The sequence below is a fragment of the Physeter macrocephalus genome, chromosome 5, assembly GCF_002837175.3.
Source record: "Physeter macrocephalus isolate SW-GA chromosome 5, ASM283717v5, whole genome shotgun sequence".
In the NCBI taxonomy this organism is placed as follows: domain Eukaryota; kingdom Metazoa; phylum Chordata; class Mammalia; order Artiodactyla; family Physeteridae; genus Physeter; species Physeter macrocephalus.
Genome location: NC_041218.1, coordinates 57,226,944 through 57,253,930, shown reverse-complemented (window position 1 = coordinate 57,253,930; position 26,987 = coordinate 57,226,944). Strand labels below are relative to the sequence as shown.

General features: G+C 35.6%; 1 protein-coding gene across 18 annotated transcripts in view; it reads right to left on the bottom strand.

The window, feature by feature from the left end:
• Positions 1-26,987, bottom strand: part of AKAP9 (A-kinase anchoring protein 9) — a 196,380-nt gene that overhangs the window by 56,635 nt on the left and 112,758 nt on the right. For 16 of the 18 annotated variants that reach the window (XM_055084976.1, XM_055084981.1, XM_055084975.1 and 13 more), the window contains 6 exons: positions 16,690-17,043; positions 15,206-15,430; positions 13,987-14,127; positions 13,387-13,490; positions 10,679-10,884; positions 3,796-4,022 (listed from right to left, as the gene is read on the bottom strand). In XM_055084976.1, the coding sequence (XP_054940951.1) occupies positions 3,796-4,022; positions 10,679-10,884; positions 13,387-13,490; positions 13,987-14,127; positions 15,206-15,430; positions 16,690-17,043 (1,257 nt within the window). The remainder of the gene's footprint in view (positions 1-3,795; positions 4,023-10,678; positions 10,885-13,386; positions 13,491-13,986; positions 14,128-15,205; positions 15,431-16,689; positions 17,044-26,987) is intronic. The other 2 variants (XM_055084980.1, XM_028490000.2) reach the window with 1 other exon arrangement.

Genomic DNA, 26,987 nt, shown 5'->3' with positions numbered 1-26,987 from the left:
AGGGTATCCTATGCAGAGCTATTTACCTGAATTTCTCTTTCACTGCAAGCAAAAAGATATTATAGCAGTGTCAGTTCTGTTTTAGATTTTTTTATGACAAGTGAAAAAGAATCACCATAAAAGGGAAATATTCCATTATGAAGAAGAATCAAATAATGACTCATTAAAAAGAAAATGGAATACTAGTCATTTCACCAAGAGGACTACACATTATTTTGCATCAATCTGTTAAAAATATTCATCATGTTCAAAATAATTTTATTTATTTATTATTCAGAAGTTATTTATTATTTAATAATAATTAAATAAATAATTATAAATAATATAAATAACTTATTATAATAAGTTATTTATTATTTATTATTCAGAAGTTATTCTCTTCTTCAGAGAATATTCTGAAGAAGTCAATGTCTTTAAACATCTCTCCATGGAAGAGTAGTAACTGAACTAAATTTAAAGAAAATCTTACAGAGCTCCTATTCCCACTGCCTTAAAAATATAACTTCATCTAAGAAAGATGATTTTTATATCAAGTGTCAACAACTACTTCAACCTTTTATATAAGATATTAGTAGAACACTTCAAAATTCCGCTACAATAATGTGAATATTATAATAATAATTTCTAGGTCAGTGGTTCTCAAACTTTAGTCTGTATCAGTATCACCTAAAGAACTTGTTAAAACACAGGTTTTGGGGCCCCATCATTCGGTAGGTCTGGGGTGGGGACTGAGAATTTACTTTCAGAACAAGTCTTTAGTGATCCTTATGTTGCTGCTTTAGAGGCCACACTTTGAGAACTACTTACTGCTCTGGGCAAAATTTCTGTGATCTATTCAGTGATATTTAAACTACAACAATACAGTAAAATCTACATAACATATTGCCGCTTCAGTATTTAACAAATGGAGAATCATCAGGCTCCTACTGTACCTCACTACCTAGACACATAAGCAGATTTGATAAGCTGTAATCTTAGCCTGGAAGACTGAGTGTTTCAGGTGGATCTCCCACACATGTCTGTTGACAGTGTTAATGGATTATGGGGAAAGTTTCTCTTCAGTAGCCTGTAGGAACAAGTCCAACCACTGATCGTTTCTGATTTATATACCCTTTTTCCATGGGGCATGTCAAATGACAAATATATTGCATTAACTAGATTGTCCATAAATTACAATGAGTATCAGGTAGTAGCAACAGTATTAACAGAGCTCAAGATCCAGGTCAAAAGTATTTAATAGTGGTCAAAAAAGGAAAAGTATTAACAGCTGTTTTCATGGTATAAAAGATAAATACAGAAATTAAATACCAACGTGGCTGAAATAAGCAAAAAAGAAAAAAAAAAGCAAGATAATGTGGAAATTCAGTATAGAATAATCTGTATGACTTTCACAGAATAAAAGGAATAATTATGATGCATATGCATTCAAGCATTAAAAGTGCTGAAAAGCAACAGTTGAAAATGCCAGGGCTTCCCTGGTGGCGCAGTGGTTGAGAGTCCGCCTGTCAATGCAGGGGACGCGGGTTCGTGAGTCCGCCTGCCGGTGCAGGGGGACACGGGTTCGTGCCCCGGTCCGGGAGGATCCCACATGCCACGGAGTGGCTGGGCCCGTGAGCCATGGCCGCTGAGCCTGCGCGTCCGGAGCCTGTGCTCCGCAACGGGAGAGGCCACAACAGTGAGAGGCCCGCGTACCGCAAAACAACAACAACAAAAAATAAATAAATAAATAAAATGCCAGAATTGGCTCAGTTTACTGAGGAGAATAGCATATTGTTAAAGTGGCTTACGCATAAGCATTCTAAAAGAAAGCCAATCCAGGGCATATGTTAATTTTAAAAAGTAAAGACTTTAAAATTTAGATACCAAATCTTAGTAGAAAATGTGTGTTTTTTCACTGTAGCTATGCAATTTCACATTATGACACAGCATTCATAATTTCAATGTATGAGCTTAAGTCTACCACACCTGAGGCTGAAGAAAAATGCAGTAAACATTATAATTCTTTGATCCAAGATATAATTTAATGTCTTGTTAAATGAATAACATAAATAAGGCTGGTTTTAGTTGGTGCCATTTCCTTAACAGCACTTACTATGTGTGCTTTTAGTGAAGATAGGACCCCTATCATTGTCTGTGTAAATAGTCATCCTTTCTGTTAGTAAATACACAAAGATGTGAGTTTTCAGGAATACTACATTTCTTTTCGTTCTCTGTGGATGCTCAAGGAAATTTGAGTTACTGAAGCAAAAGCTTTTCAATCATTTTGCACCTGATTTAAAAGAAAGCTTCAAAAAAACAAGAATTACCCAAAGATAGCAATTTCTTCTGTAAATTACAACTATATATCATATCATATCTTCAGAATTTATCTATGGAAGAATTTTTGAGACCTATTTAACTGCATATGAATACCTTAGTTTGTTCAGTCAATCAAGGTGCCATCCGGAAGTTTAACAGTAGATATATTATGATATATTCCCCTGGCCAATCAGTGATTTCTCACTGCAATGTGTGGTAATTTTAGGATTCTTTTCCTCTCAAAGATAGATATGATCCATACTCTATCACAGAAGAAAATTTAGACTGTCTTCCAACAAAGAAGAATGAACCTGAGGAAAACTCTGGTTAAGATAACAGTCTTCAGAGCTGAAATCTATTTGGAGGACAAATATTTCACTGGAAATATATGTTGTTTTGATAATGCCTTCTTAGTTTAATGCCAATAACAACTTACCAAGAGACAAAAAAAGAATAATGGATTGATAATGATGTTAACTCAAGAAATGGTGTATAATCACTAACTTAACCTAAAAGTAAATGAATTTCGCATTAAAACACAATATATATAACAATATTTGTCAAATTTGATACATCCAGTAGTCACTGCTACTGCAGAAACAGAATAATTTCTTAAAGAAAAAAAAGTAGCATCAATGGAGGCCAGACATCAGAAATAGCAAGAGATCAAAGATACTCTTTCAACTTCTCAACTTTTGTTTAAAATGCACATGGGATCTAGAATACTCTAAATAAAGATATCAGTGAAAAATGTTAATAATACTGGCCCTGTAGCTTATGATAATGAAGCACTCATTTGATTAACATGAGAGTTGTGATTCTACAGTTAAATATTTTTAAAAGAAGTGAAATTACTTCATTTTAAAACAGCAAACAATTTTTAAAATTCTGCATAGAGTACTTAAGAGACAATTACTATACAGGGTATAAAAATTTTATAAACAGAGAAAATTGCAAGTTAAGGTATAAATACAATGGTATATACTCTCAAAAGTTCTATGAAAACAATACTTCAATGTAGAAACTGTCCCTCACTCTAATTTCCTACCAAGGTAGTAAAGTGAGGTATTCTAATCATATTTGTGAAAAGAATGTAAAAATCACAGGAAGGAATGGTAGGCTTGATCTGTTATATTTAATAGTACTGCTATGACATACTTGAGCACACGGTTTGCTTTAGAGATTCCTTATACCATTCCTTCAAATAAATAATATATATTATAATGGAATATTTCATACAATGGTAAAGTTAAAATCTCTTTTGGTATCAAAAAAAGTAATGTGTAAGAGTCTAGAAAAGTCTGAAAATTAAAACATTGAATTTTAGAATTTAAAGACTCCATTAGCAATTGGTTGTCACAAAGACAACCAATTATTAAAGGGGAACCAAACTAGATTTCTGTGAGACAGTAAAGAGAAAACATTTAGTCCTCGTTCCCTGGCTTAAAAGAAAACCTATTTCCAGCTCAGTATATATTAGCAACATAAGGAGGTTACCTGACTACTAGTTTCACTTATGGCTTCTAGGAGTTTTTCAACTGCCGCTTGTAGTCGAGAGCTAATGTTCAGCAAAAGTTCTTCATTTTCAGGGTCTATTTCATTTCCAGTAAAGCCACTCCTCATGAGCTGCTGTGACAGCTCCGTTCCTTCCTCAGGTACTTTGGACCACATGCTACTGTCACTTCTTGGTATATCACTTCCAGCATAAGAGGGTTTAGATTCATCTGTAACCAGAATAACACTATTTTAAAGGTATAAATCAATTATAATAATTATAGTTAAAAAAAAAAGGTTACAAAATAAAATCAAATTAAAACTTGAAATCATTGGAACTATAAGGTATCTTAGTTAACACTGCAACAAAACAAATAAAATAGGCAAATACAGAATATAATATTATTTGATAACCTACCAGGTATAAGAAGGGGAAGAATAATACTATGCTAGCTAATAGGGCTTAGAAGAAATTAATATTTGGGATAATTAGTATTTTTTCTTTGATAAAAAATTTAAAACACCTTACAACAGATATTTACTAAATGCCCATTGCGTAGGGTTTACTAAGCAACGGAGACACATAGGTGGCAAGATTTGGTTCCTATCCTCAAGGACATTACACATGGTGTAATGAAAAACAAATATCTAAACAACAACATGAAAAGAAAACATTGTGCAATGGGATATTCCAGGTGTATGAAACAACAGAAGTGCTTGATTTTGCATGGAGCAGACCCCTTGCTACTTTTGTAATAGCTATCCTGGGAAAAGGTTAGACTAATAAGCAGTTCTAATTTTAACTATGGACTTGTGTTTCCACACTAGTCTTTTTTCTTATGTAAAGAAAATTGAGTTTACATGGGCAGAAGATAAAGCTTTAGAAGCGTTTTCTCTAAACTGAAATAAAAGCATATGTTATTTATCACTGCCAGGGAATACAGTACTTATCTGTGGGCAGCATGCTACAATCGAACAATGAAATTTCCTGAAGAGGAATCACCTATTCTTTAATTACAAGTAGCACGTACTTCTTATCAGTAATTGTACAAAGTTAACAAATTAAAGTCACAAGAAATTGTAATTTCCAAAGTACCTGGAATAAACATTCAGTCTGATACAATCACCCAGGAGAATAAGAGCTATTTATTAAAAAGTCTTGCTAAAGTAGCTGGTGTCATATGGAAGTCTCAATCTCATGTAGTAATGATATCAGATGCGGTTTCAGATACAAGATCTGAACTCAGCACAATTCAACATTTTATTTATTTATTTTTGGCTGCCTTGGGCCTCCGTTGCTGCGCGCAGGCTTTCTCTAGCTGCAGCGAGCGGGGGGCTACTCTTTGTTGCAATGCGTGGGCTTCTCACCGCAGTGGTTTCTCCTGCTGTGGAGCACGGGCTCTAGGCTCCTGGGCTTCAGTAGTTGTGGCGCATGGGCTTAGTTGCCCCGCAGCATGTGGGATCTTCCAGGACCATGGCTCGAACCTGTGTCCCCTGCATTGGCAGGTGGATTCTTAACCACTGTGCCACCAGGGAAGTCCCAGCACAATTCAAGATTCACTAAGCACCTCCTCTGTATAAGTCACTGGCTGAAGAATCCAAAACTGCATTCTAGAAAATGACATTATGTGGATCTTTTTTCTTTTTTAAGGTCTTTATTGAATTTGTTACAATATTGCTTCTGTTTTATGTTTTGGTTTTTTGGCCAGTGAGGCATGTGGGATCTTAGATTCCCAACAGGGATCGAACCCACATCCCCTGCATTGGAAGGCAAAGTCAACCACTGGACCACCGGGGAAGTCCCTAGAGAAAATGACTTTAAATGTTTGCTACTACATAGGTTTATCAAATTCTTAGTGTAGCAGCAAATACAATTTCATTTTGCATTTTTATTTTCAAAACTGAAAAATAACAACTAGACTGGTATTTACTTACATTATTCCACATATTCAAAACTGAATGTCTTGATAATAGGGATTAACAGTTTATAAATATTCATGAGTTCAAAATGATCTTAGAATTCAAAATGAGTTCAGATAAAGCACAGTACAATGTATATAACAAAGCCAGTAAATAAAATTAATGTAGTCTAGAAAATAAATGATATTTTTGATGAAGTTATGGAAGCAAGAAATATTAGTTTACAACTGGTGTTAAAAAAACTGAAAATACCTATGTAATATAGCATCTTTATCTAAGGAATTAAATGCATTCTAGGGACATTTCCTTTTAATGGATACAGAGAATCTGACAAATATGAGGAAAGATGACAGTCTGATATGATGGGCAATCAAGGCAGCTTTGTGGGGTGCAAGTATGTGGCGAAGCAAGGATGAGGTAGAGGAGAGAGCAGAAAAAGGGTCACTAGAAAGTAGGCTGGATCCAAGTTGTGAATGGTCTTAAATTTTTCAGGAACCTGGGTTTTTTTGTTATAAATAATGGGGAAGTAAATCTTTTTTTGATCAGGAAGATAATATCAAATGTGTGAATCAGGAAGCAAACTGCAGCAATGCAGAGGAAGGGTTGGAGAAGGAGAAGAGTCTGGTTAGAATACTATTTCAATTGCCCAGATAAGAAATGTTAAAGATGGACGGGGGCTGGTCACAGGTTGGAAAAAACTGAATGTATAAGACAAGAGAGAAAGAAAAGCAGTAAAAGATGACTCTGGGTTTCCAGCTTAGATGATTCTTAGAGGACAGAAGAGTCATTAAGAGAAATACTAAAAAATTAGGAAAAAGTATACAGAGTAAGCATGAAAAATGATTAGTCTGAAGTGTTAATGGGCTATGTGGAGGAGAGAAGTCAACTTCTAGAAATATGGGTCTGTAGAGACTTAGGAGTCACTGTAGAAAGGTGAGAGTTGAACCTTGGAAGTAGACACATTTGCTTTAGGAGCAATATTTAGTGAGAAGAGGACAAACACAGTTGGAGCATAAGCCAACAGAAGAACCTGTGTAAAAAAAAAGGTCAGAGAAAGACAAGAGAGAGATGTTCCAGGAGACAACGAGAGAATGTTTCAGAAAGAGAGAGACTTCAATAATGTTATTTATCTAGAAATGGTATATAATCACTAACTTAACCTAAAAGTAAATATTTAGGACTGAGAAGATGCTACTGGATGTGACAATCAGAAGGTCACTGCTGTCCTTAGAGAGAACAGCTTTGGTTCTATAGAAACAGAAACCATAGCTGGTGGAAGCAAGAGCTGGTCTAATCTCTCATAGAGTTTGTTGCGGTTTACCTTAAGGGGGGAGCAAAGTTGAGAAAAAACAATTTTTTTTTTTACTATGAAGATAACAGCATGTTTTAGGGTACAGAGAAGGAATCCATGGTGAAAAAACCTGAAGATACTATATATTGCATGGGAGCAAATCTCAAACACAAAATACAAAGGATATATAAAACAAAATGGCTTATAAAAAGCCACTGAATGTTAATTTTTTAAATGGCTAATAAAAAAATAGGCACTAAAGTACCTAGAAAATATGAAGATGTGAACCAGCTTAATGTATTTTACTGATAACATTTTGAAGATATAAACAAACAAATAAAAATAATCAAATACGTTCCAATGAAGATACAGAACTTTGTTTATTCCAGTGAAATAAAGGAATGAGAACAACATCAAATTTGTACTGTATTTATTATAACTAGTCTTTGGCAGGAAAAATTAGAGAGAATGATAAATTGGCAGGGCAATTTCATAAAATGCCAATAGAAATCTCAGAATGACGTTTGGTGAACAGAATCATGATTTCAGATTGGTCAACCACTCAGATCTGTGTCTTAAACATGGCAGATGATGGTTATTCAAAAGGTCTTCAGTCACTTTTTTTATGGATTTTACCATGTTCATTCCATACAGATAGCAACAAGCTTCTCAGTTTAAGCAGGGAGGGTGATAGGATAGCGCAATCCCCTGCCCCAGTGGCCTGAAGATCTCTGGGGTTCCAAATGGAAACCACTGACTCTTGTCTGACTCTTACACTTAACAGATGAGTAAACTGAAGTCAGGCCCCAGGAGGCTAAGAGACTTGCTCAAGGTCACAATGAGCTAGAACAAGGACCTTCTAATACTAATCCAGTATCCTTGCTGTAACAACACACTGCTCCAAAAAAAGCTGCAGCAAGTAAGATTTAGTCCCTGGTCTTCTAAGGGGGAGGTATATGTATTTTACTACTGAACCATCACAGTGTACACCTAAAGGACCTCTTCTTTCAACACATCCTAGGGGAACTCATTTTTATGAACTAGTCTAATATTCACTCAAGTTCAAGCAATTTCACACTGGCTCAAAATTTCCCTTCAATTTCATAAACTAGGTTGCTCTTACGAGGAAGCAAACATTAGCAAGTCAATTATTTATTTTTTTAGAGAGTTAACAAGTCCACACATGTTTAAACTCTAAACAAGTTCAGACTTGAGGGCTGCAAATAGATGACAAGTGCTACTGCTCACAACAAAAGGTCATATATAAAAACTGAAAGGCAAGAGTTCCTTCATAATCAGATTAAAACTGAGCTTTTTGTTATATTAAATAAGACATAAAAGAAATATTTCAAAAGTTCATTTTAGTTTTTACAATAATACTTTCATTAAAAATCTGAAGAAACATCAGAAAAATTCTTACGTATGGAACATGGTGTCAATATTTTAAAGACATTATCTTCTTCAGTTTTAAATTATAAATTCTATTAATTCAATATTTCCTTCAAGATGCAAACTGAATCTAAATGCCCCCAAATGATACTAGTGATTTTCCTAATTTTGTTACTAAGACTAGCACATCACTGTTAAACACAGAAATATAAAAACTAATTAAATGGAAATTACACATAACACCAGCAAAATTCTTACCTCTGCTTTACTAGTCTTCATACTGTATTTCTTAGCAGAGGATTTAATTTTTCCTTTTGTATCTTAACATTATTCTTTCAGTATCTATTAACAGTTAAATAATTAAATATTTATTTCAAAAGGCTTAATTGATTCAAATACATAATAAAGTGGTATTAAGTAAAACATTAAGTACCATGGTTTTATTTTGCCTTGAATCGGAATTTCAGTGCCTCCTTCACTGGACTGAGAATTGTTGTAAAGCAGAGAGCAAAAAGACATTGTTCAATACAATTGTATAACTGAACTGATTAAATTACTTACAATTGAAAAACTACTCTATTATTGGATATCTTAAAATAGGACATAGACATATTTAATCTATATCGGGAGACTTAGATGCATAACCATGCATAAGAAAGTAGGCTAGTAGATCAGATGTTCTTTCAGGTCTGCCTTCTCACAGAAAAGGAATATAACATAATCCTTTATGCTACATGTAAAGAATGAAATTAGAACACTCCCTAACACCATACACAAAAATAAATTCAAAATGCATTAAAGACCTAAATGTAAGGCCAGATACTATAAGACTCTTAGAGGAAAAACAGGTGAAACACTCTGACATAAATTAAACATAATCATATAATCACAGCAAGATCCTTTTTGACCCACCTCCTAGAGTAATGAAAATAAAAACAAAAATAAACAAATGAGACCATATGAAACTTAAAAGCTCCCTCAGAATGGGAGAAAATATTTGCAAACAAAGCAACTGACAAAGGATTAATCTCCAAAATATACAAGCAGCTCATGCAGCTTGGTATCAAAAAAACAAACAACCCAATCAAAATATGGGCAGAAGACCTAAATAGATATTTCTCCAAAGAAGACATACAGATGGCCAACAAACACATGAAAAGATGCTCAGCATCACTAATTATTAGAGAAATGCAAATCAAAACTACAATGTCTAGAACTGCGAACAAAAAAAAGCACAAAATATTCTTGTAATGTACAGAACATTCCTCAGAGTGTCTTTTGAATATGGTGTAGGTCTTACCTGTAGCACAGCAAAACGCCCCCTTTCCCAAATGGTTAAGTGAAACGAGTTTATGAGATAATTGTTTTTAAAAAAACATAATTTGATAAATACTTTTACAATGAGATCAAGAAAATATTACTTAATTCTTTTCTATACATCAAGATTCATATGCAGAAAACACATAGCCCTTGACTGAGAACTTAACCAAGAGTGAAGTTAATTAAAAAAAAAATACTTCTACAAAATTTGAAAAGAGTGAGTTTTAAAGTTTAAAGTTACAGTATTATTTCGGCTCTTACTTTACTAAAAGCAGTTTTTAAAATTATCTTTGAATTCAACTAAGTTTTTAAAATCAATTTTACTTAAAATTCCAAATCAAGCTTTTCTCTGCACTTAGAAACATATTATTGCCCAACCTGTAATTAAGTAAACTTTCTCTAAGTGGGATAATTTCTTCTCGTTTCTCCACATGAAACTTAACAAACAGAACGTTCTCAAAAATTGCATAAACTGGCATTTTTATTTTTAGATGACTGGCTTCCAACTGGGGAAAAGTTCTTGGGTATGGAATGGTAGTAAAGGAAGGCCTTGATCTTCTGGTTCAAGCGTCCAGATCCTATCTTTCTCCATCGGACAAAAACTCTTCCCTTTAGAGGGTGGTTTCAGAATGTTGCTTATACATCACAGATATTGGTAAGGGACCTGAGTGGTGTTATGGAATTTTTCTTTTATTGGTGGAGAAATTAAACAGCCTTTGGTTTATGTAGCAGAGTAATAACCCTGAGTATATGTAATGAGAACTCTAAGACACCCATTTGCAAATGTTAAACAATAACGGTGTCTTAAGAAGAGTGGCTCTACTGTATTTGTGTTTGGAGGTCTTTTTATTGGAAAATACTTTAACATTCTCTCTTCTGTATTTTCAACCCTAGTAAAGTGCCCTGAACTCAGCAAGATTTACTGAAGATAATGACAAGAGTTTCAACAGCATATAAAACTTTTACCTCCTGTGTGTTCCTCATGGACACACGACTTTATTGGTGTCTCTGCTTCTGACCTCCAAATCAGGCTGGTCAATGACTGGCCTTTACTAGATCTATCTAGAATACCAAGGACATGGCGACCAATTGTTTCTTCAACAGCTGCTGTTGTCTTTACAACTTCTAAGAGGATCTTCAGAAGTCTGCTATTAGCCTTCTGGAGTATATACCTGTATAGATAAGGAAACATTTATTAAAATATTTAATCTTTTTAAAGCAAACACTTATGTTCCACAAAAAAATACACTACAAAATATTTGACTTAAAAAATAAAACTTCAAATGATCCTATTACAATAATATGTAATAGCACCTACAATGAAGTGCTTTTTGTATTTATTTTATAATTATAAATTTTGTTTTCTTCTGAAAAATTTTCATCAGTGAACTATTTTTTGAAAATGTGCAGCATTTTACTGACCTGAAAGAAATCAAATAACTAAATTTTTAAGCCAGTAGAGTTTGCAAATTTGAAGAAAATTTTAGGGAGATGCAAAATTTCAGTTTTAAAAAGTGTGGCAGTACCTAAGCATATGCAAGTTATTGAGCTGGTAATACCACTGATGGTTACTCTTATACATTTTACATTTAATCTTCTTTTATGTTAAATAATATGTTTTAAAATAAATTCAAAAATTCCACCAGAAAAAAAAATGCTTGTATTTCTGTAACTTAATGGTGATGATCTACATGGTTAAATTACAAAAACAGGCAGGGACCTGTTTTTAAAAAGGTCTATAGTACAATTTCATTATCTGCTAACACCAGAGGTAATATACCCTGAGCAGTTGATTATTATATCTGCTCCAGAGACAGAAACTTCTCAAGTTACATATACCACACTCATTTCAGCCAGAAGGAACCTATTTTCAACCAAATGGAATTAATAGTGCATCTCTCTTTTTTTTTACAGGTAATACATTCTTATTTTTAAAAATTTTAAAAATGCTCCTAACCACCCACCAAAATATCTTAGTACTCACAGATAATCACGGTTAACATTTTAATACCTAGCCTTCTAGACATTTTCCCTCCTCTTCCTCTCTCATAAATATAGACATTTTAGAAACAAAAATGGGATTATCCTGGACAAAGTGTTTTCATAAGCTTTCATTTTCCCTTAACACAAACATCTTCATGTGTCAAGAAATATACTGCCATAAACGGTGACTTAGAAGGTTAACTGATTAACCTTTTGAATAACTAAACAACTCTCTTGTCCTAACAGCTTAATTCAACAAAGGTACTACAGTGGCAAACTATATATTTAATACATGGAGACAAAATAAGAAACTTTCATGGTAAAGGTCCTCTGACTTAAGACAGTTTCTCTCTCAACTTCACACTGTGGGAGATCACTGACAAGCTGGTTAAAGGATATCTGTTTTCACAGGCACGTGACATAACTATTTTAAGAAAAAGTAATAAATGGAGCCGGTCTTCCTTCAGTATTTGTCAACTGAAAAAGACAGTTCTATTTTTACACCTAGATCAAGTTCTCTGGTTACATAAGCAAGGAGATTAAAAATAAAACTCTAAATAATTTAGTTATTAGTAGGAAGTAAGTAAAGGGCTTTATTTCTATAACTTTTTCTGAGGTTTTGTTCAAGCCCCAAACACTCCCGGACTAGGATAATTTGAAAATATTTCTACATAAGAGAAATGATTAAAATTAATATGATGGTAAAAAGAAATAAATAGGAATACTCATTTATCAACACTCACTACAAAAATTCCTAAATACTAAACACCGTATAATTTTTAAAATATACCAATTAGAGATAAATAATACAAAATAAACACTTTGTTTATTTTATATTGCCATGGTAACTCTAAATTTTCATACACTGTCTTTCTTGTTTGAGTTCCATACTGACTGTGTTCCATACTGATGATCCAATTGGGAAGCCAAAATCTTAGGGGCCAAATTCCTCCATGCAAGCTGAGGAAGGAGGTTAGGAGGACACAGAGGGTTGACAGTCACAGATTGGAAAAGGAGGAAATTAAGTTAGTAGATATTAGTTTTAATTTAAAATTAGAGAAATTATTTTCATTTGACCAAAACAAATTTTAAAATACTGTGCTTAAACTCCTAATATTAATGTGGGGTAACTATTCCCATTTTCATATTAATCTCTATAAAATCAAAGTAAGGGAAAGTTTTGTTAACATCGGATCATTAATTTATTCCTCTAAAAAAGTGAGATGTGGATTAAAAGGTCTCATCTGTTATAAAGTAAATGCATGAAAGAAGTTAAATGCAGACTATCACTAAAATCATTTTTTTTCTCGTCATGAACAAACCAGGGGGTGGCTTATACTGAATGCATGTCCAAACAGTGAAGGAATAAACTCACAAGCACAACTTTGTTTTTTAGGATAAAAAATGGCATCTGAGCAGAATAAAATTAATCAAGAAAGGTTCAATAACCAAAGAATGCCTTATCATTCACTGAGTGAAGTGTATGATCAATATCCAATAAAATTACTTTATATACAAAAGATTTTTTAAAATTTGTCTATTTAATCATCAAAAACTGATCATTTTTTACATAGAGTACAATGTACAAATAAAATAAATGTACAAAATAAAAATAAGGACAAATAAAGTTTATAATATTGAGACAACTATTTTAACTCACTTTACATTGAAAAAATATGCATTCTGTATACCTTTCATTGGACAGAATTTCAGGAGGCACCTCTTCAGGTTTTCTGTCCAATTCCCTTTCTTTAAAGGTCTGCTCCTCAACTTCTCCTTGGTTTTCATTTGCATTCTGTTAAGTTTGTATAAAGATAGAGAGGACAAGATAGAAAGAAAACCTGTCATCTTGGAAATAGCATGTCATTCTTCTATATTGTTATGACATGAAACAGAAGAAACCTCTGCGTGCAAAACAGATACTGTTTGAAATAGTATTTAACTATATTTTATCAAGAGATTAGCATTATCCAAAAAGATAAAAACAGTCTGGTGCACAGATGAAAAAAATTTTAATGGGTTCAAGCTAAGGCATGCTATAATGCAACAATAAAGTTTGTTAGGTTACTCTGCTCCTTGGTGAAACAACAGCTGTTGCTAAACCACTGTCAGATTCAAATTACCTTAAATGAAATGTAAGGCATCTTGACCCCACCTACCTTAAATGTAAACAATCACAAATATGTTAAGCTCATACCTATAAAAATTACATTTCACACAAACAACAAAGACACACAGATCCTACTGCATTGTGGATCCACTGCTCCTAGGTGCGTCAAAGTCCATACTACCTGTGTTTGCGTACTGCTGTTGCGCAGCTCACAACACAGCTTCTCTCTTCCAGCTAGAGACAGCTGCTTTAGTGCTTCCAGCTCCTCTAAAAGCACCCTCTCTCTCTCTGAAACCAGGTTTTCATTATCTATTGAGGATCTCTAAATAAGAAAAAAGGTCATGAGAGAATATTGTTTGCGATAGAAGGAAAAAGCAGGAATATTAAGCAGACTTCTTTTAACCCCCTGGAACCAACAGGCCCTGGTTCTACCCTGCTTCATATTCCATGATTAGGGGTTAAAAGCATATATAAAGTTCAATGCAAAATTTGAAACTTAAAAAAAAAGCTAATTAGGCCTAAATATTCAGCAATTTTTGCAGCTCAATATTATTTTTATATGCCAGTTTTGCATTGAAAATTCAGAAGTTTAAATTCACAAAATGCAATGAAGAAAAGCAAAATTAATTTTTCCGAATGATATATCTTATGTTCAACTCCCAATTTTCCTATTATTCTATATCTGAAACTATATTTCAAAAGTCCTCTGTTATCTGTTTTAGCGTAACTTTTCAAAATAAATTGAATAAATTTGTTTTTATAAGAACTTTTACATAAATATTTGCTTTTCTACAATGATTTTGTGAGTATATTATATACAGCAATTGAAAAGAATCCAGCTCCCAAATACCAAGGAATATTAAATTTAGTCAAGAAAGTGGTAAGAACATTATGTAAATTTGCATTTCTCAAATCAAGAAGAGATGTTTCCCTGGAGAAAGTTCCAGAAACATACTACTTCAGATTTCCATTCATGATTAAAAAGACAGAATAAAGATAGATAAAGGTAAACCTTGGAGATGCTAATTGGTGGACTCACAAAACTATAAATAAACATGGGAAAACTGAATATCAACTGCACCTCAGCACAAAGAATTTCCAAAACTGTCAAGTACTTTTGCCATGTATGGTCAATGGGATGTTTAAAAACAAACAGCCTTGTAAGCACTTTTTCAATGCCTAAAAAGGCAGATATGTCAAACAGTAGAGAGCGTGCACTCCAATGTTGAGTTAGGTGTCCCTAACAAGATCTTAGGCTGTTGTGCTGGTGGAGTCTGTTCCTGACGTTAAATATTTGTATTTATTCAGATCACGACAATAATTCTGACTTAAAAAAAAAAAAGCTATATAAAGAACACTGCTATTTTAATTGGGGAGGAAAGGGACTCTCGGTCCCATACCTGGGCTAATTGTTTATTCAGCCTCTTGATCTCTTCTTGCAGCTGTTCCTGGTCTTCCCGCTGTCTCTCCATCTGCTGCATGTGTGCCTGCCTTAAAAGTTCCGTTGCCTGTTGATGTTCCTGGTATTGTCGTACAAGTTCCTGCCTCATATCTTCTAACTGTTCTTCATTTAACATTAGTTGTCTAGAAGCATCCATACTTGATACCAAAATCTCATCATGGAGCTATAACAGTAAAAATAAATAAATAAATAATTCAACCATAAAACATTTTGTGGAAATCTGTCAGCATTGATATTTCAAATACAAACGAAAGTAATTCTAATACCCTACAAATCACCTCATTTTAAAATTCCCATAATTAAACTAAACATAAATAATTTTTAAAATTTGTCTTAATTATAATTTCAAATCAATGTGAAGTTAGTTTATTATCATTATACATGTTGTTCTCCAAAAGCAAAGTAACTATCAGTTATTTCAGAGGTAATCTAAGGGAGGAGAAGAATTAAGAAAGACATTCAAGATTCCTTCTACTCTTAATGAATAGCTCTATTATTTCTCTTGACATTTTATAAGGAAATAATATAAATGTAATACTTATATTTTAAAATTAAATTTATAAAAAGAGAAATTTTATCTCTAATTTATATTATGCAGTGGTCATCCGAGTACTACAGAGAAATGCTTGATAAGAAACAAAATTCAATAACTTTTATTTGGAAATAAAAGCCTTATATTCCACTTTCTCATACTCATAAGAAGTCCACTCCTTAATGGGTTTCAACAAGTACCTCAATTCCTGAAGAACTACTACTTAAACAAATCATTCTGCCTTGAACAGTTGCTGGCAAATTAAAGAGCTTTACATGACTACCTCACAACTTTGCACTTCATAAAGAGTTGACAATTTTAATTGAATATGCCTCTAAAAAGATATAACCCATCATGAACATTAATTAAAAATTTGAATTAAGATAATTTTAAAAGAAGCAGAATTTACTACATTCTGTTAAAGGCCCAAACAGTTGAGGTATAGACACAGGATAGATCCTCCATTAATGAATAAGTAAAGAAAAAGAGAATTAGTATAAATAGAGTAGAATGCTTTAAATTGTCTTCTCAAATGGGTAGCTCTTTCCTTGTGATATTATCCTATTAAATTAAGCAAATCTTTTACTCATACATATTGCCAAATTGTAGTATAACTGATCTTGAATTGACTGAAACAAAATTAATGTAGGTATAACTTACAATGAGGTTTTACCAGGCACAATGTGTATAGGACAAACAGGAATACTATGAATCTGACTAGTTTTATTTAATAATAATATTAAGTCATTTATTCTTACACTTTAAAAATCCCAAGTTGAGACTGAATTGAATACTTATCTTCTCCATTAAGCAATATTACTGTTAATATTTTATAGTGAGGAAAGTCACACTTTTTAAATAAGTTTTTATACTTAAGGAAGCATACTTACAGATTCTCTGACCATAAATGTTTTATCTTTGGAGAACATTTCTTCTGAAATAGTCAGTTCACGGTCCTTTGATTCTAGTATATCATCAAGATTACCCTTGTTTGATAACAGAACTTCCTTTCCATCTTCTCCTAACTCTTTACTAAGTGGTTTAAATTCTTCTTTAAATTTCTTGTCTGTTGCTTCGAAAGTCTGAAAACCTAAGTGACCTTGTGATAATTTCATTTCATTTAAATAATGTTCTTCCTGACAGAGAGCAGATGCTTGTTTTGAAGATGGAGAATCTTCTTTTTCCCCAGATATTCTAGATAGTTCAGTTTGCTGAGCAAATGCTATACTCATTGACACAATGACCTAAAGAAATAAAGCAACAAAAAATGATTAGATCTATAAATACTACCAGGAATTTAAAAAGCAAGTTACCTCTCAAAATTACACGAATTGGTAAAAAGATGGCCTCATGCTTTTAAACTAAAAGAAATCCTAGGATAAAGTGATAAGGAGATAAAGATTCTCTATCTTACAATGAATCTACTGTCAAAGTATTTTACTGCCTGCCTTTTAAAAATCAATAATTGTAAAAATTTTTTTTCTTACCGTAACAGCAATAAATGTTTGGTATATCTTTAAGTCAAGAAATACATTTCTATATAATTTTAAATGGGTTTAAAGTTTCATATTATACAGATGTACTATAAATTTATTTAATCAGTTCTCTGTTGACATTCAGACTGAATCCATTCTTAACACTAAACACCACTGTTATGAAATCTTTTAAACCATATCATTGCGCATATTCTTTCTTATTTCCTTGCAGTAAATCCCCAGAAGTACAGCACTAGTGTAACAGGGAAGAGCCAATTTTGACTCCACCTTTCAATCTGTTTCTTTTACTTTAACCTTTGCTTTTTGTTGCTTTTGTTATTATAATCATACAGAATGGCCTGCCTCAGGGAACCCTGCCTCTCTGCCTGAATGTGAAACTAAAGTGCCTTTGTTCAGCTCACCTGTGAATGGCTGCAGAAAAGAAGAAATTAACACATCCCGTCCCTGAGGCTGGCCATTCCAGGAGATATCTGTAAGACTTAACGGCCTTTTTACATTACTTCCCCACCTCTTCCCACTCTCTGTTCTTAAAAGAAATTGGCATCCAAAGCCCAATAAGATGGTTTTTTGGAGACATTAGCCTGCCATCTTCTCGGTCTGCCGGCTTTCCGAATAAAGTTGTATTTCTTGCCTCAAAACCTCGTCTCCCGTTTTACTGGCCTGTTGTGCAGTGAGCAGAGCGAGCTTGAACTCAGTAACACTAGGTTTCTGTGATTAGTGAAACCTAGCGAGGCCCTGCGCGGCTCACAGGCACGGAGACCTTTTTTTGTCCCTCGTTTCTTGTAGGCAAGACTCCAGCCTCCATGACCTTCCCTGAGTTCCAAGGGGTAGATTCCAACAGTTGCTCATCAAGGGAGGAGCAGCCAAGAAACCACCTGAGGCAAGATTAAAGGGACGAGAGAAGGTCATCAAGATTAGGAGACCAACCACCTCAGACGAGATTAAGGGAGGGCAAGCCCTGGGTACACCCTGATCTTGTCAGAGACCCCACTCTTAAACTCTTGCTTTAAAACTCATCAAATCCTCCAGGGGTGGGACACAATTTTCGAGGGCAGGAGCCTGCTGTGTCCCCCTTTGCCTGGCAAAGCACTAAAGCCATCCTTTTCTATCAAGACTTCATCCCAAACTCTGTCTCCGAGATTTGATTCGGCACCAGTGTACAGAGAAGCTGAGCTTTCGGCATCATTGGTAAGGATGATGATACAATTCAATCTAATCTATTTTACTTTCCACTTCAACTGTCATCCTGAATTCCTGCTTATTTTAGTTCCATCTACCACAGGTACTTAGAAATTCTGACTAGCAGCCTTGGCTCTGACAAGTCTAAGCCTCTGAGAACGAACTGTATGGATAACTTTATTCTGAGTCCCATCTCCACATATAATTTGCAGTGGGGGAAGCCTGATTGCCATAGTCTAAGATATAAGATACAGCATGCCTGGGATTTGAAATTTTTGTGCCTATTGACCTTCAACCTTTTCTGTTTTGCCTGTTGGTCCTGGCCATATAACTGAACTATCACTTTAATGTCCTGTCTTTTCTTTTTTTTTTTTAAATTGGGGTATAGTTGCTTTACAATGTTGTGTTAGTTTCTGCTGTACAGTGAAGTGCATCAGCCATATGTATACATATATCCCCTCTTTGTTGGACTTCCTTCCCATTTAGGTCACCACAGAGCACTGAATAGAGTTCCCTGTGCTATAAAGCAGGGTCTCACTAGTTATCTATTTAATACATAGTAGTGTATATATGTCAATCCCAATCTCCCAATCCATTCCACCCCGCCTTACCCTCCTTGGTGTCCATATGTTTGTTCTCTACGTCTGTGCCTCTATTTCTGCTTTGCAAATAGGTTCATCTGTACCATTTTTCTAGTTTCCACATATATGTTAATGTCCTGTCTTGAACCTGATTTGTGTATCTGGGGTCTTGATTCCCACCTGGTTCCTGCTAGCCTCCCCTCCTTCCTCCCAGTTGCTATGTCTTCTAGCAGCTGAATGGAGTCCTACTTCAATAGAATAATGCTGATGATGACGGACAAGTACAACAAGAATAAAAGCAGCAACAATCATTTATCAATCCCTTGTATTATTTCATTTAAATCCTACAATAAGCAACTACATAGCACAGGGAGATCAGCTCCATGCTTTGTGACCACCTAGAGGGGTACGATAGGGAAGGTGAGAGGGAGATGCAAGAGGGAGGGGATATGGGGATATATGTATACATATAGCTGATTCACTTTGTTATACAGCAAAAACTAACACAACACTGTAAAGCAATTATATGCCAATAAAAATGTTAAAAAAATTGTTTTAATAAAAATGAAAATAAAAATCCTACAAGGTAGGTACAATTATTACCCCAATTTAATCAGATGAGGAAACTAAAGAGAAAGATTAAGTAGATTAAAAGATTGAGTGATCTGCTTGTCTCTTTGACCCCCAAAACAAAGAGCAAATAAATGGTGAAATTTTGCAGTCTTACCTAGGCCCACCTTCTAAAATGTAACATTACACTATTACTTCCACATCAGAACAAATCTGCCTGGAAGATCTGTTACAATTGAATTAGGAAGAATAATTATAATAACAGTAGTCAGTGTTGAGAAAACTGAAGCACAGCAAGATTAGGAGCCATATCAATGGTAACATATGTAACAAATGTTAGAGATCTGAATCAAACTGTGTCTAATTATAGAGCTCAAGCACCTTAAACACTATATATTATACTGTTTCTGCCCAGACAAAGCACTACTACATCTCACCTACTAAACTGGACTTCCTGGATGCCTGTGCCAGCTTACCCAGAACCAGCGTTTGGTGGTAATGTTCTGGACACTGTCATCTGGAAAATATTCCCATTACAGCAAAATGTCAAAGACAGAGATGAAAGAATTAGTGAACTAGGCAATACAGCTTAGCAAAACATACCTTCAATCTTATCTAACTAGTGGTCAAGGCCTTAAAACTGGCCTCTATTTTAATCTCTTGTCTTGAACCTGATCTGCCTGTCTCTCAGTACTAAGAATGCAACATGGAAAGACAAAAAGATTAAAAATATGAAAGAGAAGCAAAGAGATATGAAGAACAGAGTGAGAATATTCAACCAACATCTAATCAAGAGTTCCAGGAGGACACACTAGAGAACAATGGAAAGAAAATATTTCATGAGATAATGACTGAGAACACAGAATACACCACTCCTAAGATTCAAGAAGGCCAATGAATCATAGAAGAACAAATAAAGAGAACACCAAAAACAAAAAGACCTTAAAGTTTCCAGAAAAAAAATGTATTCCCTATGAGGGAACAACAGTTAAAATGACAAGCACTTTCTCAGCATAAACAAGAAAGATCAGAAAACAATGCAATGTTATCTTTACAGTTTTGACATAAAAATCACTGTCAACCCAGATTCAAATGGTGAACAAAACCATCTTTCATAAATAAAAACAAAATAAAGATATAAAATGAAGACAAAAACAGAGTTTACTCTGAATAGACCATCAATAAAAGAACTTCTAAAGGATGTCCCTTAAAGAGCAGAAAAATGATCCTAGAAGTTAAGGCCTAAGAAAGGATTAGAACATAAAAATTTTTTTGTAAATATGTGGATAAATCTAAACACTGATAGGTATAAAGCAATAATAATTGCATCTAAATTGTGGAATAAAAAAACACTACATAGAGATTTGTAATTCCAGTCAGCATAAAGTAAGCTTGCTATGGCCTCTCTCCCACCAACTGCAACTGAAAACTCTGAACAAAATACAAAAACAAACTACCTGAGAATTCTGAAAAGTAAACAAAAGCAGGGGGGAAATAGCAGAGGGAGCCAAAACTTGAAGAAGAAAAAAAAAAAAATCTTGGAGAAAAAATCTGTATAGAGAGGGTGAAACAGAACTTGTGGTCTGAACCTAACTGGGTTGTCTTAGTTTAAAAAAAAACATTCACAATCAGAGTCTACAGAACCAAATATTCAAAATGTTCAACATACAATTCAGAATTAGATGACCTATACTTTGTCATATGTTGAAATTGTTGCCAGGAGATCCACTCTAAAAAAAAACCAAACAAACGCTAAAGGACGTTTTCCAGGCTGAAGGGAAATAACACCAAAGGGAAACAAAGTGTGAAAAACAGCAGAATACACATTCTTTTCAAGTATGCATGGAGTATCCAACTAGATAGAACATATTTGGGACAACAAATTTAAATGAACTGAAATCATACAAGATATGTCCAACCATGAAGAAATTAAAAATTATTATATTAATCAAATCAATCAATAGGAAGATATCTGAAAATCCCAAAGATATGGATATCAAACAACATATTTCTAAATAACCTATGAATCAAAAAGGAGGTCAAAAGAGAAATAAAAGATTTGGACTGAATGAAAATTTCTGGAATGCAGCTTAAAGAAAAACTTAAAAGGAAACTTATAGCATTAAATGCATATATTGGGGGCTTCCCTGGTGGCGCAGTGGTTGAGAATCCGCCTGCCGATGCAGGGGACATGGGTTCGTGCCCCGGTCCGGGAGGATCCCACATGCCGCGGAGCGGCTGGGCTCGTGAGCCATGGCCGCTGAGCCTGTGCGTCCGGAGCCTGTGCTCCGCAATGGGAGAGGCCACAGCAGTGAGAGGCCTGCGTACCACCAAAAAAAAAAAAAAAAAAAGTAAGTAAATGCATATATTGGAAAAGAAGAAAGGTCTTTTACAAAACTAGAAAAAGAAGAGCAAATTAAACCCAAAGCAAACAGAAACAAGCAAAAAATAAAGAACAACAACCAATGAAAATAAAACAAAGACAATTAAAAAAAAACCCAGGGGGCTTCCCAAAACAAAACAAAACAAAACAAAACAAAAAAACCAAACCCAAAAGCTGGATCCTTTGAAATATCAATATAATCAATAAACTTCTAGCTACACTGACAAGGAAAAAAGTGAGAAAGTACAGATAACATTCAGATCCCACAGCCATTAAATGATAAAAGGATACTATAAACAGCTCTACCAACAATAAATTCAACAGCTTAGATGAAATGGACCAATTCCTTGAGTGACACAAACTACCAAAGCTCACTCTAAAATAAATACAGCACCTGAAAATAACAAAATCTATTAAAGAAATTGAATTCAGTTAAAAAAAAAAAAAAAAACTTCCAACAAGGTAAACTCTAGGCCCAGTAAGATTCATTATCTAATTCTACAAAATATTTAAGTCTGAAATAATACCAGTACGACATAAATTCTTCCTGAAAATAGAAGAGGGAATATATTTCAGCATTTTATAAGACCAGCATTATCCTAATATCAAAACCAAAGACATAATAAGAAAATAAAACTAGGGATGACGTTCCTCATGAAAACAATACAGACAAATATTCTTTTTTTCTTGGCCACACCATGTAGCTTGTGGGATCTTAGTTCCCCACCAGGGACTGAACCTGGGAATTCCCCAAAGAGTCTTGGCAAAGTATTATTAAATATTGTAGAACCCAACAATATAAAATGGAGGAGACTGGCTCCAAAGGGACATGAAAACTCTTTGGAGGTGATGGAAATGTTTTAAATCTTGATTGTGGTGTTGGTTTCATACATGCAAACATTTGTTAAAATTCACTAAATTTTGCACTTATAATTAGGGAATGTAAATTTCACGTAAATTACACCTCAATAAGGATGACTACAAGCAAACAACAAAAACCTGACCATATGTTAAGTCACAAAACAAACTTCTGAAATTCTGAAAAACTGGTATCATAAAGATCACTTTCTTTTGTACATTTAGATTAGAAATGGGTAACAAATAATGAAAAGGACTGTGTGGTTTGAAACAAACAAACAAAAAGACTCAACTACCTTGTAATTCTCTCCTTTCTATTCACCACCATACCATCTAACCAAATTTCACCTGTGTTTACAATTAACTGCCTACTCTGTGCCGGTGTAGCTGAACTTAATTGAGGAGAAAAATAAAAAAAACAAGCTGACTGGTCTCATTTTAAATTCACAACCACTACCCTTGAAATGAGCCATTAGTGATACTGGGTGATTCTACTCAATAGCCCTTGTCTTTTCCATTTCTTATTCCTCCTCTTAGCCCTTTGTTTTCTTGTTTTCTCCTTAAAGCTCCAACATGTTCTCTTCCTTTCTCATTCTCAGGTGCCGACTTTGCTTTTTATTTTACAGACAAAACAGAAGCAATCAGAAAAGAACTGTCACAGTCTCCAAATACTGCATCTGAAAACATACCTGAATCATGAGTCAAATATTCTTACCTTCCTTCCTGTGTTAATGGATTAAACTATCATGCTCCTATCTAATGGCAACTTTTCAGGGGATTGCATCTCTTCTCATCTACTCAGGGACATTGCTCCAGCAACTGTTCCTCTCTCTCTTTAATCAGCTATTTTTTTCCCTTTCTCCTCAATCACTTCAATTAGCATAGAAATAGGATGTGATATCCTTCATCTTAAACAAAAACAAACCAGCAACAACAAAAATCCACTACCTGACTCCCTACATCACCCTGTAGCTACCAGTGTACTTCTCTCCTTCTCTTTCAAGTAAGACTCAAAATAATTCCTCATTCTTCTGCTTCACTCTCTCAAATCCAATGTAATAAGTTTGTCTTTACCATCCCATCAAATGTGTTCTTGTGAAAGTCACCAATGATTTCACATTGTAAAATCCAATGATTTATTTGCACTTCTAATCTTTCTTGACTTATCAGAAACATCTGACACAGTTTAATACATTCTCTTCTTGATATACTTTTATTATTGGCTTCTGTGAGGCAATCTTTTGTCCTTTCCATATTTAATTTACCACTCCTTCTTAACCTCCTTTGTTCTTCCTCATTTCTCTGACCTCTAAACATCAGCGTTGGGCTTCCCTGGTGGCACAGTGGTTAAGAATCCACCTGCCGATGCAGGGGACACAGGTTCGAGCCCTGGTCCGGGAAGATCCCACATGCCGTGGAGCAACTAAGCCCGTGCACCATAACTACTGACCTGCGCTCTAGAGCCCGTGCTCCGCAACAAGAGAAGCCACCGTGACAAGAAGCCTGTGCACCACAACGATAAGGAGCCCCCACTCACTGCAACTAGAGAAAGCCTGCGTGCAGCAACAAAGACCCAATGCAGCCAAAAATAAATAAATTAATTTTTTAAAAAAAGCATTAAACATCGGCATTCTCTAGGCTGTTCCCAGGTCCCTGCTCTATTTACACTCACTATATTAATATTTTTCAATATTTTTCACTACAACCATGGTAAACATACACATACAACAACAATAAAAAAACAATTCATATTGTGACCCAAAGCATACAAAGGTACTTGTGTGTATGTTTTACATAATTGAAGTTTTCCATTAATATTAAAATCCTGGTCCCAAACCAATAAATTGATTTCATGACTTAAAAAGAAGTTCTATCTCACAGCTTGAAAAACACTAGATACTAACTACTGTGTTTACATGTCTAGTTTTATCTTAGCTCCTGAACTCTAGATTTATATATCCAATCACTTTCTTAACACTTATATTTTACACATTTAATAACTGTTTTACATATAATGGGAAAGCTGAATTCTTAAGTCGCCCACTCCTCTCCAAAAACTACTCCTTTGCATTCTTTTTCATCCTACATCCAACACCTAAGTAAAGAGTAACTCCATTCTTCCATTTCCTTAGGTCAAATTACCTGCAGTATTATCTTCCCTTGAAGGGCAAGTCCTTGTCCCTCTTTCCCTGTATTTCTTCTTCTTTTATCTAGTTACATCTGCTGAGGAGATAAATCTGTACCAAGACTTCACAATATTTCTCCAAATGGAACCCATGAATACAGAGGTGGCAGGACTGAATCAAACCATCCTCCAACTTGGCAAAGCTGGCAGTTGGGCAGCTGACCTTCACACTCTTGCCAGTTCTCCCTGGACACTTCTTGAAGACATCCACTGGAGAACTGCTGACTTTTTCTTTTGCATCCCACTTTCTTAAAAGGTGCTCAATCTGTTATCTTCACGATTTACTCTCTCACTTCCATCTGGATTCTCCCCTAATGTCACTTCAAAAGTGAGATCTTGGGGGTGAGAGAAGATGGCAGAAGAGTAAGACGCAGAGATCACCTTCCTCCCCAAAGATACATCAGAAATACATCTACACGAGGTTTCCACACACTAGAAACCTCTGCGCGGGCGGAGACTGCAGGTGGTGGAGGGGGAGCTTCAGAGCCATGGAGGAGAGCGCAGTAACGGGTGCGGAGGGCAAAGGGGAGAGTTCCCTGCAGAGGATCGGTGCTGACCAGCACTCACCAGCCCGAGAGGCTTGTCTGCTCACCCGCTGGGACGGGCAGGGGCTGGGAGCTGAGGCTCGGGCTTCAGTCGGAAGCTGGGAGAGGACAGGGTTGGCTGCGTGAACACAGCCTGAAGGGGTTAGTGCACCACGGCTAGCTGAGAGGGAGTCTGGGAAAAAGTCTGGACCTGCCGAAGAGGCTAGAGACTTTTTCTTCCCTCTTTGCTTCCTGGGGCGTGAGGAGAGGGGTTTAAGCGCGCCACTTAAAGGAGCTCCAGAGACGGGCGCGGAGCTGCCGAAGAGACAAGAGACTTCTTGCCTCTTTGTTTCCTGGTGTGCCAGAAGAGGGGATTAAGCGCCCCGCGTAAAGGAGATCCAGAAACGGGCACGCGCCGCGGCTATCAGCGCGGACACCAGAGACGGGCATGAGACGCTAGGGCTGCTGCTGCCGCCACCAAGAAGCCTGTGTGTGAGCAAAGGTCACTCCACACCTCCCCTCCCGAGAGCCTGTGCACCCCACCACTGCCAGGGTCCCGGGATCCAAGGACAACTAACCCTGCAGAACGCATGGTGCGCCTCAGGCTGGTGCGACATCATGCCAGCCTCTGCTGCCACAGGCTCACCCTGCATCCGTACCCCTCCCTCCCCCCGGCCAGAGCCAGAGCCCCCGTATCAGCTGCTCCTTTAACCCCGTCCTGTCTGAGAGAAGAGCAGACGCCCTCAGGCAACCTATGTGCAGAGGCGGGGCCAAGTCCAAAGCTGAACCCCAGGAGCTGTGCAACACAGAGGAGAGGGGGAGGTCTCTCCCAGCAGCCTCAGAAGCAGCAGATTAAATCTCCACAATCAACTTGAAGTGCCATGCATCTGTAGAATGCCTGAATAGACAGTGAATCATCCCAAGTTGAGGAGGTGGACTTTGGGAGCAAGACATATTATTATTTTCCTCTTTTTCTCTTTTTGTGAGGGTGTATGTGTGTGCTGCTGTGTGAGATTCTGTCTGTATAGCTTTGCTTTCACCATTTGTTCTAGGATTCTGACCGTCCCGTTTTTCTGTTTGTTTTTTACTTTTTCAAATTTTTCTTCTTAATAATTATTGCTTATTTTAATAACTTTATTTTATTCTACCTTATTTTATCTTCTTTCTTTCTTCCTTTCTTCCTACCTTCCTTCCTTCCTTCCTTCCTTTCTTTCCTTTCTATTTTTTCTAAATTTTATTTGGAGCCGTGCGGATTAAAGGCTCTTCGTGCTCCAGCCAGGCGTCAGGACTGTGTCTGTGAGATGGGAGAACCAACTTCAGGACACTGATCCACAAGAGACCTCCCAGCCCCATGTAATATCAAATGGCGAAAATCTCCCAGAGATCTCCATCTCAACACCAAGACCCAGCTT